Source organism: Panthera pardus, unplaced genomic scaffold (assembly GCF_024362965.1).
Source record: "Panthera pardus isolate Hobbes unplaced genomic scaffold, ASM2436296v1 HiC_scaffold_13, whole genome shotgun sequence".
NCBI lineage: Eukaryota > Metazoa > Chordata > Mammalia > Carnivora > Felidae > Panthera > Panthera pardus.
In genome coordinates, this window is record NW_026526688.1 from 121,977,995 (window position 1) to 121,993,271 (window position 15,277).

The window sequence follows — 15,277 nt, forward strand, 5'->3', positions numbered from 1 at the left end:
CAAAAACTGACACTGGTTACATGGAGGAGGCTGGTGAGAATGGGTGGAAGGGGTAAGAAAGGGAACAGGACCCCTTTGAGAATGCTTTTAAAATGCAGTTTTGACTTTTGAACATGTCAATATTTCACATATTCAAGAAATACAACTCAATCAGCAAGGATGGAAGATTGCTAAAAGTGAATTCAAACAGCAGGGAATGTATATGTGTATCAAACTGCTAACATAACTAAACAAAAAAGAATAACAGAGACTTCTGAATATGGACCCCTGGCTGTCTATCTTTTTTTTTTTTTACATTTATTTATTTTTGAAAGACACAGAGAGAAAGAGAGAGAGAGAGCATGAGCAGGGGCGGGGCAGACAGAGAGGGAGACACAGAATCCAAAGCAGGCTCCAGGCTCCGAGCTATCAGCACAGGGCCCAACAAGGGGCTCAAACCCACAAACCATGAGATCATGACCTGAGCCAAAGTCGGACGCTTAACCAACTGAGGCACTCAGGTGCCCCATCTGGCTGTCTATCTTTAGTATATTCCAAAAGAAAAGAACTGTGATGAAGTCTTAACCTTTATTTAGCCTGATTTTTGTAGCAGTATCGGTGTAGCAATTCCCAAACTATTTTGTGTGCATTTTAGAACTGAGCAAATGAATCAACAGGTTGATGTTCTAGAACACCAAGGTTCTCACTATAGGAGAAGGAAGATAAATTTATGGCATGGAAGGAGAGAAAGAAGCTTGTTGTACTGGGAATTAAAGACAGCAGTATGCACTCACCATATGATAAATATAAATACAAATATACGTATTTTGTCCATCTTAAGGGCCAAGATGCAATAGCACTCAAGTAATTAGAAGTAAAGAATTTAGGGGTAAAATGCCAGATATCTGCAACTCAATCTCAAATGGTTCAATATAAGTACAAATAAAATGAAATAAAACAGAATGACATAATGGAAACATGCAAGATGTTGAAAATTGGCAAATCTAGATGAAGGGCACACAGATGTTTGTGGAATTGTGCTATTCTTACAACTTTTCTATAGGTTTGAATTTTTTCAAGTGCAAATTTGAGGAAAAACAAAATTAGGAGGCAAGGAGGTTGAAATATACGCCAAAAACTAATAGAAAAAAGAAATAGGGGGCTTTGTACTCAATGAGTAAACTTGACCAGCTGCCACTCGGACTGTCACAGGGCAGGTGGGAGCTTTCATGCTAGCAAATGCTGGAAAATCTTTAGTAGTCTATCAGATGGCAGGTACCATTTGGGCAGTAGAAGTATTGTATGCCTTGTAAGGAGATACCTTAAATTTTTGCTTAGAGTACATCATTTTCTTCCTATTCATATGTCTGTGATTTGGGCTGGAGATAGATGAATATTCCATAGCAGAACGTTGAAAAGAAAATGTGAGCATTTACAACAATCTATCTGGTGACTAATTTTCTTCAAAGATGCATTGTTTTAAAAGTTGCTCAAAAACATTAACAGAATTGAATGACAGTGATAGTGGATAGTTTTGAGCTACCTACAAGGTAAATCTAAAGATGTGAGTAGAACTTGGCTCTCCTGTTATCAGCAAAACTTTACATTTAATCCTTTGTTCAGTTTCCTTCTTGTGCTATTCTATTCTCTCTCAAGGTTGCAGCCACTCTCTGTTCCTGGCCCTAACTCCTCTTCTGGGCTGCAGGTGGATATGGCCATCTGCCTTTTGGACAACTCAACTTGGTGGCCCAAAGGACTTCAAATTTAACATGACCAAAACAAATTCATAGCTCTACCCTCCTCCCAACCCCCAAACCGGGTTCTATAAATTGTGCTTAAGTGGTTGACATCACCACACCTAGTACCCTACCCTGGAAGCTTAATAGTCACCCATCTTCTTACCTCTTTCACACTACCCACCCACATCCCGTCAGTCACTGGGTACTATTAACTCTACCTCCTAAATGGCTCTTGAAGCTGTCCCTTCTCTCTACCTGCTGCCTCTATGTTAATTCAGACCTTTACTTATTCTTGCCCAGTTGTTGCAAATATTTCCAATCAAATCTTGTTGACTCTAATCCAGTCCACAGCTGGTCCATATACTCTGCTTCTTTCTAAATAAAAAAATATCTGAGCATATCATTCACCTGCCTAAAAACGCACTATTCTCCCTTCTCTCTATGGAATGAAGGTCAGACTTGTTAGCTTCTCATTAATAAACATCCAACCTCTTTTCTCTTTTCTGTATTTCCACTCTCATCTATCTGCCCCATAAATATGAATACTTTGTTTTCCAGCCCCACAGAATTTCTCATGTTCTCAGGCATACCAGACCAATTTTGACATTGGGCCTTTTCATGCATTGTTGTATTTCTCCTAGAATGTCCTTCATTCCATACTACCATCTCTTCACCTAAAGAGCTTTTCTGTATGAAGTTCAAATATCACTATTTTGGTGAAACTTTCCCTAGCACCCCCAAACAGAATAGTTTGCTACATATTCCGTATTCTCAGAGCACTTCGTTTATATTTCAATATTATTTTTTGTTTGTATTTGAGAAATGGAGTGGAAGATCTTTGAGGATGGTAGAATATTTTATGCATTTTTATATTAAGGGATTAACATCACATCTAGCACAGAGTAGATGTTCATTAAATTATGTGAATGGGTGTTTTCAGGTATGAGCTTTGTCTTTAGCCAAGATATTTGATACAGGATTACTGAGGTAAATTGGCTACTCAAATAATCATGGAAATTGGAAAATATAAGAAGTTATAGTTCTTTGATGTCATAGAAATAGTACAAATTTGATCTCTGCCTGAGCTTACTAAGCTGATACTCAAACATTTTCAATGCCATTTCTTTTTTAGTAATCTTTTTCACACTTAGCTTACATTCTAGTTATGGGTTGCCTCTTTTGGAACTATTTGGTTTCAAGAATGTTTTCTATATTATTTTTAAGAGCAAGCATTCTGTAAGCAAAATAATACAGTGACATCTTTTTTGAGATAGAAGAAAAATGCTGACTATAAGCTGGCTATATAATAAATGTGGACAGAAAAAGACTTTTTATATATTTAACATTTTCAATCTATTTGCATTATAGAAAGATAGGCTACATTGGATACTAATCTATTTGGATCTTCTACATCTAGTTAAGCTTACAAAGTGAGTTTTTGGTTTTTTATGAGAAAGGTGTCAAAGTTGATAGTCCACTCTGGCAAATGGATAAACTTTGAGCAAATGAAATTAAAAATAAAATGTAAAGTTTTCGGTAATTAGAAATAACTAAATTCACACCATCAAAACTCAAAACTGCAAACCACACTTATAAAGTTCTTCTCTAGGAGATAGCCCTAGAGTCTAATATTTTTTCTAAGAATAAGAACTATACCATACATGCCATTGAAGGCTGCATACATAGTGGGCACTTAATAAATACAATTGGTGAGGGATTAATAGACTATTTACTCTTTAGCAAGCATTTGTTGAACATTATGCATCACATATTTTAAGCAATTGGCGTTAACAAGACAAAGATCCATTTATGCATGGAGCTTATGATTTCAGTAGAAGACAAAAATAAGCAATAAATGTAATGAATAACGGAATTATATCAGGTATGTTAGATAACAATAATTGCTGTGAAATAAAGAAAGTGGCGTAAGGTAAGGGGAAATAGGAGGGCCAGTGGTGGGCAGCTCAGTAAGACATAGAATGGTCTGGAACTATATAACACACAAGATTGGATTCACACTTACTTTGAGTTTGCAGCCTTCATTCTGACACAACTTCTTGACGAGGGCCCCAATGATGATCATAACAGTTTCTCTGATGTCATTGCTCGCAAAGGAACCTTTGAACTTACTCTATTAGCCAAACAGAGATAAAATAGGTTATCAAAATATTTAAACATTTCTGAGGGACATTTTTAGAAATGAAGACACAAAGTAACCAATGTCTAAGAGAACTGTTTTATGTTCCTAGATAGCAAATTCAAAATTTTGATTTGGGGATACTTGCAAATTCACTACCTAACTTTGAATGGAAGAGTTTATGGAATCTCTCCTATGCAAGTCTTATTAACATATGAACTATGAACTCAGGAAGTCTATGAACTCCTGAGAGGTTTATGGATTGGGCTCACTGGGTTAGTGAACAAAAAAGGAAAAGAGATCTGTAAAATTTTGTGTATGGGTGAAGAGGGGATTCATTGCTTTTTTCTTCTTCTTCTAAAGTTTATTTATTTATTTTGAGAGAGAAAGAGAAGGAGAGACCACAAGAGGGGGAGGGGCAGAGAGAGGGAGAGACAGAATCCCAAGCAGGCTCCTTGCTGCCAGCATAGAGCCCAATGCAGGGCTTGCACCCACAAACCGTGAGATCATGACCTGAGCCGAGATCAAGAGTTGGATGCTCAACCAACTGAGCCACCCAGGTGCCCCGGGGTTTCATTGCTTTTATCAGGTTCTTAAACGATCTCACTTTCCGAAAAGATTATGAGTTATTCCACTAGATCATAAGCAGATAAGTGCACATTTTGTTTTTAAATCTTGGACCCAAGAGAAGTCTAGTTTTATTTCCAATATAAATTTTTTAATATTGGAAGAATTGTACCTCTTCAATGTATTGTATATTAAATGCTGTGAAGACTTTTGAACTCAAAATAAATCTTTTAAAATCAATTTTGGGGGGTGCCTGGGTGGCTCAGTCAGTTTAGCACTCAACTTCAGCTCAGGTCATGATCTCACAGTTCTTCGATTTGAACCCCCATCGGGCTCTGCCCCGACAGCGTGGAGCCTGCTTGGGATTCTCTCTCTTTCCTTCTCTTTCTGCCCCTCTCCAATTCATGCTTTCTTTTTCTTCTCTCAAAAATAAATAAATAAACTTAAAAAACAAATAAAATAAAATAAAATTTTGAAGCATAACCAAGACTCATCTCCTCTGAAATTTTATCCCATGTCACATTATATGATGGGTGAATACAATCTTTATATTTCTATATGGTATAGTTTATGTTTTTTAGAGGAATTGCAAAGAAGACATTATGTGAAATAGTGTACTATAGTTAATGATTAATGGATGGAAGATAGCCCAATTCCTGTTTAGAGTCTTATGAACTTTTTAGCAGCTGACAAACTTTATTTTCACAGTGTTCATTTGACTTACAATGAGGCCTCTCAGGAGTTCTTCATTGGGATGGGAGGCAAATCCACAGGCATAGAGAAACCTCTCCTGGAGGATAATGCTACTGTCACTTTTGAAATCCAAAAAGTCCAAAATGGCGTCTAATGAGTCTGAAGTCTGAGCGGAGGTGACAGCATCCACCAGTTGAGGTCTACAAAAAAGGGGGAGTCATTGATATCAATTTTTAGCATGCTTAAGGAATTATTTAAATCTCTACCATTCACAGATTCTCCATTGATCTAAGTTTCATAAAGAAGTGAAATTTTTATATAAACAAAAAAATGAATAATTCCCTCAAAAAGACCCCCTAATTTTGTTTTAAACCTCCCATTTAATTCCTCGCTCTCTAGCTCAATGTATACTCAGAATATATAAACTAACTTCACATAATAGCCTAAGTCAAACATAATTTGGAAATTTGTATGTCAAAAAATTATACACTAGGTTCAAATTCTTTTCTCTACGAGTAATACATCAGAGTTATAGTCTCAAATATTGATTCTCTTTCTCTAATTATCTTGACAAATATATACATTTCTTAAATGCCTAATTTAACTCAGGTGCTATTAGGAAATTCTTTTAACTTTAATTTATATCCAAGGGAGAAGATTTTGCCCATTGTTTCTAAAAATAAAAAGTACCATGGTATATTCCAATGTTCAACCATAATGATTATGTGTGTGCAGAATGGAACTCCTATAGGCAAGTTCTCATTAGATATACCAGTCATCAAGAATCTTTGGTTAGTTGAGTCTGGGATGGTAAAATTTCTGAAACTACTTGTCATGCTAATGAATATATCATGTATGTAAGTATATTCCACATTGTATACACACACCGTACATGTGTTTAGTGCTTTATACTATAAAAAAAAATGATATACTTGCACTGTATCATTTTGTTCCTAACAAAAAATCTAGTGAATGAAGCAGACACTGAGAGATAACACTTATTAGGTGCCTAGTATGTAAGTATTGCACTATAAATTTTAAATATGCAATTTTTGCTTTCACTTCTTCGTCTGTAAGATGGGGTTAAAAATAGTGGTTACTTTCAAATTTTTGGGAGAACTGGACTGCATAATCTATGCAGAGCACTTAGAATAGTGTTTGACATGTGGTAAATACTCAATAAAAATACACTGCTATTAACAATTACTTCATTTAATAGACTAAACATCTCTGTCAGTTTAATACTAATATCCCCCTTACATATGAAGAAACAGACTTCAAGGCCCTAATAGGTGTTAAGCGTATAGCTGGAGTTGGAACTCAAGGTTTTTCTGACCTGAGGTGTCTCAGGTGTCCATGATCTTTTATTTTGTAATTTTTTAAAATTTTTTTTTAACGTTTATTTATTTTTGAGACAGAGAGAGACAGAGCATGAACGGGGGAGGGTCAGAGAGAGGGAGACACAGAATCTGAAACAGGCTCCAGGCTCTGAGCAGTCAGCACAGAGCCCGACGCAGGGCTCGAACTCACGGACCGCGAGATCATGACCTGAGCCGAAGTCGGCCGCTCAACCGACTGAGCCACCCAGGCGCCCCTATTTTGTAATTTTTTTAAAAAAATGCTTATTTATTTTTGAGGGGGGCTGTTGGGGCAGAAAGAAAAGGAGACAGAGGATCCAAAGCAGTCTCTGCACTGACAGGAATGAGCCCAACGCAGGCCTCAAATTCACAAACCATGAGATCATGACCTAAGCCAAACTCGGATGCTCAACTGACTGAGCCACCCAGGTACCCCCATTATCTTTTAAATACATTGGTGTTTCCCAAAGTGTTGTCCATGTGGTTCTAGTCCTACAACATGCTGTAAGCAAAGGGATCTTCAAGGCTGTTTAAGTTTAGAAAATGTTTAAGGAAACTTACACCTAATATTATATGATTAAATATGCTGAAAATTTCTACAGCCAAGAAAACTACTTGATTTGATTTCACCCCACGCTTTTCTAACTCAGTTGCTCACAGAATCCTTTCCTCTTGCCATACTTGCTAGTATTCTGCAAATTACAGGATACACACAATGGACTCTTTGGGAAATGTTATATTCTACCACCCTGACTTGCACTATCCTACCGTAAACAAAAAGAATTATTCTCTGTATTTTACAGATGTTGAAAGTGAAACTTGGAGAAGCTAAATGTAAACAATTTGCTCAAAGGTTATATGCTGTTGGAAGTCAAAATTAGAAACGAGGTTTTCTGATTTTAGTTCATCCTAGTATCCTTTCCATTACACTATGCTACATGTGGTCTACATATGATATGGCACAATATTATGTAAATACAAGTATCTCCTGCTTTTCCAAAGTTTGTGTTAGGCTACTTTGCTTTTACAAAAGACCTACATTAGTACTTGTTTTTGCTAACCAAAAGAAATCCTGAAGAGGAATTTTGCTTTTACCAAAAAAAGGTGAAAAGCAAAATAGCATTCAACGTGTTTTGCAGCAAGCCTGTTATAGAGGCAGTGTGGACCCTGAGCAGTGAGGGTAGCCCCACCAAGCCCCTTCCCTGGGAAGCACACTCAGCATCTTACAATCAAGTCACGATAGCCTAGAACTGTATCTGTGAGCATCTGTGCTTTCTCTCAATGTATTGTGTACATCCATTAGCAAGATAATGGCCTAAGGTATCAGAAAAACCTCAAAAGTTATTTTGGGGGTCTGGAAATGGTCAAAAGATTTGTCATGTAAATTAATGGTAATTCGTTGCTTTGCACAATTGCGGGTTACAAAAGGTTTCATAGAAGTCTCCACTTTTGGATAGCAGGAGAAACCTGTAATCTGATTTAGAAAATACATCATGAAATCATCCAAATTGTTGCCACCTGAAGGTTTCTAGGACTCACATAAGGTTAAAGTGTCATACAATCTCCATTCTAAATTAATAGCTAATTTTTAAACTTTTATGGTCAGTATCTTTGCCTTTCCTATAAAGAAAAATCACCCTACAAATATATTTTAAAGTTCTATGATTAAAACATGAGTCTGAGAATTTATTATTTCGTGTATTTTTCAATTTCTGGTTTAAATATTTATTTTTGAAGAGAGCAACCAACTCTGTTTAGTCATATGGAGTTCCTATCAATTTTTTTAAATGTCCTCAAGGCAAGTAAATAAATACAATCAAGAATAAACAGACTTCTCTGTTACTTTTAAGTTATTTATTTATTTATTTTTGAGAGAGAGAGAGAGCATGCATGCATAGGTGCACACAAGTCAGGAAGGAGCAGAGAGAGGAGAGAGAAAGAATCCCAAAGCAGGCTCCACAATGCCAGTGCAGAGCCTGATGCCAGGCTCAAACCCACAAACCGCAAGATCATGACCTGAGCTAAAGTCGGGCGCTTAACCAACTGAGCCACCCAGGTGCCTCAAGAATAAACAGAATTCTTTAAAAAAAAAAAAAAAAAAAGCTAAATTATCTTCTTAGAGAATTGAGTTGAGTCCTTTGTACTCAGTGACTACTGTTGCCGCTATTGCTGCTGCTGTTGCTGTGTGTGTGTGTGTGTGTGTGTGTGTAAGTTGGCCAATTTCCACTTTTGATTATGTTAATGGCTAGTTTTGACAGTCAAATTAATTAAGCTATTTTCTGTATCATGAGGGTAATTAGTATCATATAGTTGAACTTGTATTTACAAATTCTATATTACAGACAAAAAACATTTACATCGGGGCGCCTGGGTGGCTCAGTCAGTTAAGCGGCCGACTTCGGCTCAGGTCATGATCTCACCGTCCGTGAGTTCAAGCCCCGCGTCGGGCTCTGTGCTGACAGCTCAGAGCCTGGAGCCTGTTTCAGATTCTGTGTCTCCCTCTCTCTGACCCTCCCCTGTTCATGCTCTGTCTCTCCCTGTCTCAAAAATAAATAAAACGTTAAAAAAATTAAAAAAATAATAAAACATTTACATCTACAAAATAAATTTGAGAATTAAGTCAACTTTTCACTATGTGTGTGCAATGAATCATACTTTCACCAAACATTCAAGTAGCATACAGATGTCTTTTTCTATATTTTTTGACTATTTACCTGCATTTTCAATTTTCTATATAAAACATGGCTTTGATGGGGATGATCATTGGATCTCTAATAAAATGTTTCATTTTCCAATCGAAAAAGTCATATTCTTTTTTTGTTTTTATAATCAACTCTGCAATCTCTTCAAATGTAAATTAATAGGTCCAAAAACAGGAGGCAGCACATATCAAGATGAAGCCCTCCCCTCCCTTATGTATGTACCAATTTAGACCTGATTTAAACTCATAAACACTCAAAATATGTTCATTCTGAGTCACTGTTAAAACCTTGTTACTACATTTCTGGTCAAGTAACTGTTAAATTACCATATTGAAGCATAACTGTTTGATGAAAATGCAAAACAACGCAATAATTGATTTGCAGGTTGGGCACTTAGTTAAAAAGGAGTCTTTCTTTGTGGCGCCTGGGGAGCTCAGTCGAGCGCCGACTTCGGCTCAGGTCATGATCTCGCAGTTGGTGAGTTCAAGCCCCTCTGTGCTGTCAGGTAGAGCCACCGCTTTGGATCCTCTGTCCCCCTCTCTCTCTCTCTCTCTGCCCCTCCCCTATTCAGGCTTTCAATCTCAAAAATAAATAAAAGCATTAAAATAAATATAAAAATAAATAAATAAATAAATAAATAAAAGGAATCTTTCTTGCTTAATTAAAGCTAATAACCAAGAAATGCTTTTCTACAGACAATGCCACACAGTATTCGGGAACTTACAATACTTCCTTGTTTTCAGCCTTTAAGATCTGGAGGATCTCTTCTCTAGTCGCAGTCCTGAGGTGCTGAATGAAGGCCAGGAAGCTTCTGACAGCCTCAGCTTTAGAGAGGTTGTCAGGCTGCAGGTGTTTTCTGGTAGACTGCCAGTGCTCCGAGAGCTGCAAGAAAACATGGCTGCAGGCTCGCACCCCGTTCATAATTCTGAACATCCACATTGACAAGGGATGTTCTCCCCAGAAACAAATTTTTCCTTGTATCTGACAAGCAAAAGAAGCTTTTTGTATCGCCTCAATATGCCAGATTGCTACCTGCCAGTATCACATTCCTGGGATTCACGGAGACAAATATTGAGGCCTGTCGACCCTGTGTATGATTCTTTCTCAGGAGCACCATTTTCATCTATTACTCTTTAGCTCGAAAGAAATCAGGCTTCTGGGCCTAGAAGGTCATTCCATGGTTACCCTAAGGAAATTCTGTGTGAGGCCGGGCTTTGACTACCATACTAGAACTATGCAGAATTTTCGTTAACAGCAGGATATGTTGGAGGGGGAATAAATCAAAACTGCTGAATAATTGTGTCAGGTTTATTATTTACAGGGAACTCACTGAAAATCAGTATTTGTAATAACGTGAGCTCCCCATTCTAACTCTTTCTTTTATTGTTTTTATGAAATGCAATGTTTAACTACACTGAGGTCTGAACTGCTCATTACTTAAAATGTTAAGTAGAGTATTATTTAGATAAAAGTAATTCTCCTACTATTGTTATTCTACTATGGTTTTAAAAATAGTAAATAATTCTAACTAGTGACATATTCTGGCTTTGAAATAAGCTAAATAACTGATTTTTCATAGTTTGCCACTTTTCCCCTACTTGTATAATGTGTTTAATCCCATTAGTCACCTCCAGCTCTCTAATTCTGAGGTAATCAGCATGCTACCAATTTTTTAAATTATTCAGTCCTTCTAATAAGCAATAGACACATATTTTCTCTTTTTCAAACTCCTCTTGGTTATCTAATCTTAAGAGGATATTCCAAAGCAAAATTCTAGCTATTCTTAGCTAAGTATTTACTGGGTCATTTCTGAGGGCAGAAAGAACACTAGTGTGAATTCAGAGTTTTTTTCTTTGAAGGGTTGCAATGGTGACAATATATGGAAATTGGAAAAGCAATTGCTCAAAGACATCAACGCTTCCTATGATAATGAAGAAGTAATTATCAAAAATCTAAAACAGCTTATTCTTTTTAATAACCATGGGGGAGACAAATTAATAATTCGCAGTATTAAAAAAGATGATTGGTTTCATTAGTCACTTTCCTATATAATTTCCACCTCCATATGACACATTAGAAAATCACAGTAGAATATTAAATGATATATGGAAGAAAAACAAGTAAAAGGAAAAACAAAATTTGAGAATTATTTTTTCTGTTTTTTCTTTAGTTCAATTTTGATAAATTTGAAATTAGCAAGGGATAGTGTCTTGAACTTTAAGCAAATTATGGTATTCGTTCTTGATAATTCTACTTCTCTGAATACCAATAAAACCCAAGGGAACAGAATCTTCTGGTAGCTACCAATGGAGCATGTTGCTCTGTTGTTCATGTTCAGGGTTTGCTCTCCTGACAAGAGGTTAAGTATTAGGAAATGCTAGATCCTAAGGTCACATCTGTAGCCATCATCACAACTGACTCGTGTAATAAATGAAATTTCTCTTTGCTGATTTTAAAATGTTATAAGATGACCTATCCTTTGCCTGGGAGATGTGAGATCTCGTTTTACCTATAATTGTAGAGGAGTTTGGGGCATGGTAGAAAAATGTTTCCTAATTTAGAAGAGAGCTTGGCATCCTTTTTTAGTTCTCAAAGCAATACTCAGAACACTGAGCTCAGCACAATATTTCACCTAAGGACTTATTGCTATTAAGTGGTGAAAACTTTCAGGATTCAGATCCTGTCCATGCTCTTGACACTATATGTTTTCCCCTAACTTCATTAGGGCCTTTATCCCCCCAGGTATTCTAGGTACTACTATTCAGAAGCTGCCCTTACTTAAGTCATACATTTTTAACTTGAGATGAGTGGATGATAATTATTTGTTAAATATCATTGGATTACACATCATTTCAGGTGCATATTGTTAAGATAGTGCCATTATAATTCAGTGGTGGCTGGTAGCTCTTTATGAACTTTCTTCAAAGAATTAACTGAAGCTTCCATTGGAAACAAAAAGAAAACGGAATTTTAAGCCTTGAGTATTCCCCTATCCGACCACTCAATGCAGTTGTCACACTTACAGAAGGGCATCTTTTACACTTGCTCTGGAAGTCCTGTCCCACAATGGGAAGGGCCTTGTACTCTGAATCAACTGCTTTAATTATGGCTGCAACCTGCTTTCCAGACATCAGTCTTGGGCCTGCTTCAGTGGTCTTCAGCTCCAATTTCTGCCTGTACAACAAGGAAGAGAAATACCACATAAGCAGTTTTCCTTTGAGTGAACAAGCTACTAATTACCATTCTCTTGGCAATTTATTCACACTATGGAAGTCCATATCTTTCAAACTGCAATATCTCAGTAACAGACTTCAAGCTAATTATGAAGTCTTTTTGGAGCAAAAATTTTATTCAAAGATTTGAACATTTAAGTCTGGATTTAAGAGAATACAGGGAAAAAAACTTGCCTGGATGCTGAACAAGATATGTGATGTCACCTCTTTTGAATTTAGCCCTATTTTCTGCAAATAATACCATCAGTACAACCACACACCACTTATTAACTAAGACAGTTAAGAAATCTTTTTTACTAAAAATGGTTTCACAGATATTTTTGCCTGATACATGCTCTTTCAGAACCGTGTCTCTCTCCCGTCAAGTGGTAGAGTCTGCATCCTTATCCTTGAGCCTGGGCAGGACTCTGTGACTTCCCCAACTAAGAGAGGGACAGTAGAAGTGACACTGTGTGACTTCTAAGGATAAATCTTAAAAGGAAATTCAGCCTTCATCTGGAATGCTAGCAGCGCCTGTACCTTCGGAGACTTGAGCCGCCATGTACAAAGTCTGGCTACCCAAAGCTACCATTTTGAGAGGCCACATATTGATAAAAGAGAAATGCTTGGGGAGCCTCAGTAGTTTGTCTTCCCAGCCCAGGTACCAAATAGGCAAGGGAGCAACCTTTGAACCAGCTCTGGTCAGTGCCTGTCTGCAACCGCAGAATAGATGCCAAACAAGGCATGTTTAGTCGAACCAACACAAGACTCAGAATTATGACAGAATGATAAAATGATTGTTGCTTCTTACACCACTGACTTTGGAGTGGTTTGCTATAAAGCAATGGAAATCTGATAGACCTGGTACGTAATTTAAAATATTTATTTTGTACGAGAATAGATGAAAGTAATATGGTACAAAGTAAAATGCAAAATTCTATCCAGATGAGACTTCAAAAATACTTCAAGCGTTTATGGTTTGAGGCACTTCTCCCAAGATTTTGCATCCACTGATCTCTGATATTGGAGCTATTTCAGAGAAAACATTTGACAAGCAATGGTATAAGATATAATACATTTAATGCTAGAAAAATCTTTTTCTAAATTAAAATCTTAAAGGAACACATACTCTTAGATCTGAAAATTTTAGTTCTTAAGCCTGTGAGAACTTCTGATCAGAGAAATCTTCTTAAATTGAAATAACAGGCTTGAATTTGTAAGTACTATAAATCAAGACTACAAAAATTCTGTCATATCACTTTACTATGGAATTTTTTATGTGTTTTTTAACAACAGTAACAAAAAAAATCTCAAGGAGAGAACATGCAAACGTCACCACTTTTTAACCTTATCATTGTAAACTTCTGACAGAGAAATTAGAAAATAAACCAGAACTTATCAAGTAGTTTGCCTTTTTTAAATGTAAATTCTATTCAATAAACAATTGATACAATTTTTAAATGAAATTCTATTAAATAAACAGTAAGTATTTAATATATCCCATTATTATAGATGATGTGAAAAAATAAAGATGAACAAGATGTAATCACAGTTTTCAAGAAGCTAACAGTCAAAATGAGGAAGCACTAAATATACATAAAACATATATATATTTAACATGTCTAACATATATATGTAAAAACCAAATATGATAATATATAAAAGAATAGGAAAGAAAATTTATATTCCAGCATTATCTTACTTTGATATTATTTTGCCTGCAATGGTTTGTAGAGAATTCATCCGAAAAGCATGTGTCTCTTCTGCAAGCACAGCTATAACAAAGCTGTCTTCTATCTTATAGGTAGTGACAGACGTGGCTTTTGAAGTGACACCCAAGACCTAAATAAGATAGATAGATGATAGATAGATAGATACATACATACATATTTGTAGTTGTAAAAATAAGCTTTTTATCTTTGAATCAAGTCAAGTAGCAAACTGTCTTTTGATGTTCAAAAGAGCTTCCCCTTAATATCTTCCCTTCACTGCCCAAACTTACAACATATGAAAACAAACCTTTTCATTTGACATTGTATGAAACAATACCCTAAACTAAAAATCATAAATATTCCAAAATTATATTGTTACCTTATTCTTCTACTATTTTAAATTAATCTCTAAAAATGTAATTATTTGAATGCCTTAAAGAGAGTGATATCAATCATACCTGATTTGAGGTTGTAAATCCAGACCTCTCTATTTTGCATGAATCCAAGGCCTTAATTTTGATCACTTTGTCTTGATGAGCCTGGTATGTCACCTTACAATCCCCAGAAATATCCACCTAAAAAGAAAAGTAAAAATACAATGTTTGGGATTTTCCCACGAACCATTTGAATTCCAGTGGGAAGTAGCCTGAAAACTGGGGTTCCTGAGATGCCATGGGGGACTACCTTTTGTCCAAGCTGACAAGATGGTAAGACAGGAAGAACTCAATGCTTCCCATAACATGTGGATTCTTTTCCATCCTCTTTTGCTGAGTCTTACTAGCACCTTCTTATTGCCCCAGGAATAATAAAGGATTTCCTATATTTCTCTAAAGTTTAATGAGAATTGGACAAATGACCTGGTCATAATCAAAACCTCTGGAAAAGGGGTAATTGTGTGGGAAGGGGATTTGACTTTTAATGCCGTATCTAGATGTGAATGTGTGTGTACATGTGTTCTTTGATTAGATGAATATAACTAGAAATCCTTAAAAACCTGTGGGATTAATTCAGCTCATAAGTCACATTAACAATTTGAGTGTGGGCAAATGTATGCCAGTACAGACTGTTTAGCTTCTCTGAGCCTTCCTTCCAAGTCTCTGCCAGCACCACACCCAGCTTTTATTCTAGCAAACTGACGGATATTCCCTCAGCCCCGCCCTGTGATTAGATTTTCTTGC

The 15,277-nt window shown here is 36.4% G+C and overlaps 1 protein-coding gene across 2 annotated transcripts in view; it reads right to left on the reverse strand.

Moving 5' to 3' along the window:
- The window catches only part of MTTP (microsomal triglyceride transfer protein), a 59,363-nt gene that overhangs the window by 17,463 nt on the left and 26,623 nt on the right, over positions 1 to 15,277 (reverse strand). For both annotated transcript variants that reach the window (XM_019415682.2, XM_019415673.2), the window contains exons 5-10: positions 14,558 to 14,674; positions 14,090 to 14,229; positions 12,199 to 12,349; positions 9,900 to 10,057; positions 5,147 to 5,315; positions 3,742 to 3,849 (exon numbers count right to left, since the gene is read on the reverse strand). In XM_019415682.2, coding sequence (XP_019271227.2) covers positions 3,742 to 3,849; positions 5,147 to 5,315; positions 9,900 to 10,057; positions 12,199 to 12,349; positions 14,090 to 14,229; positions 14,558 to 14,674 — 843 coding nt within the window. The remainder of the gene's footprint in view (positions 1 to 3,741; positions 3,850 to 5,146; positions 5,316 to 9,899; positions 10,058 to 12,198; positions 12,350 to 14,089; positions 14,230 to 14,557; positions 14,675 to 15,277) is intronic.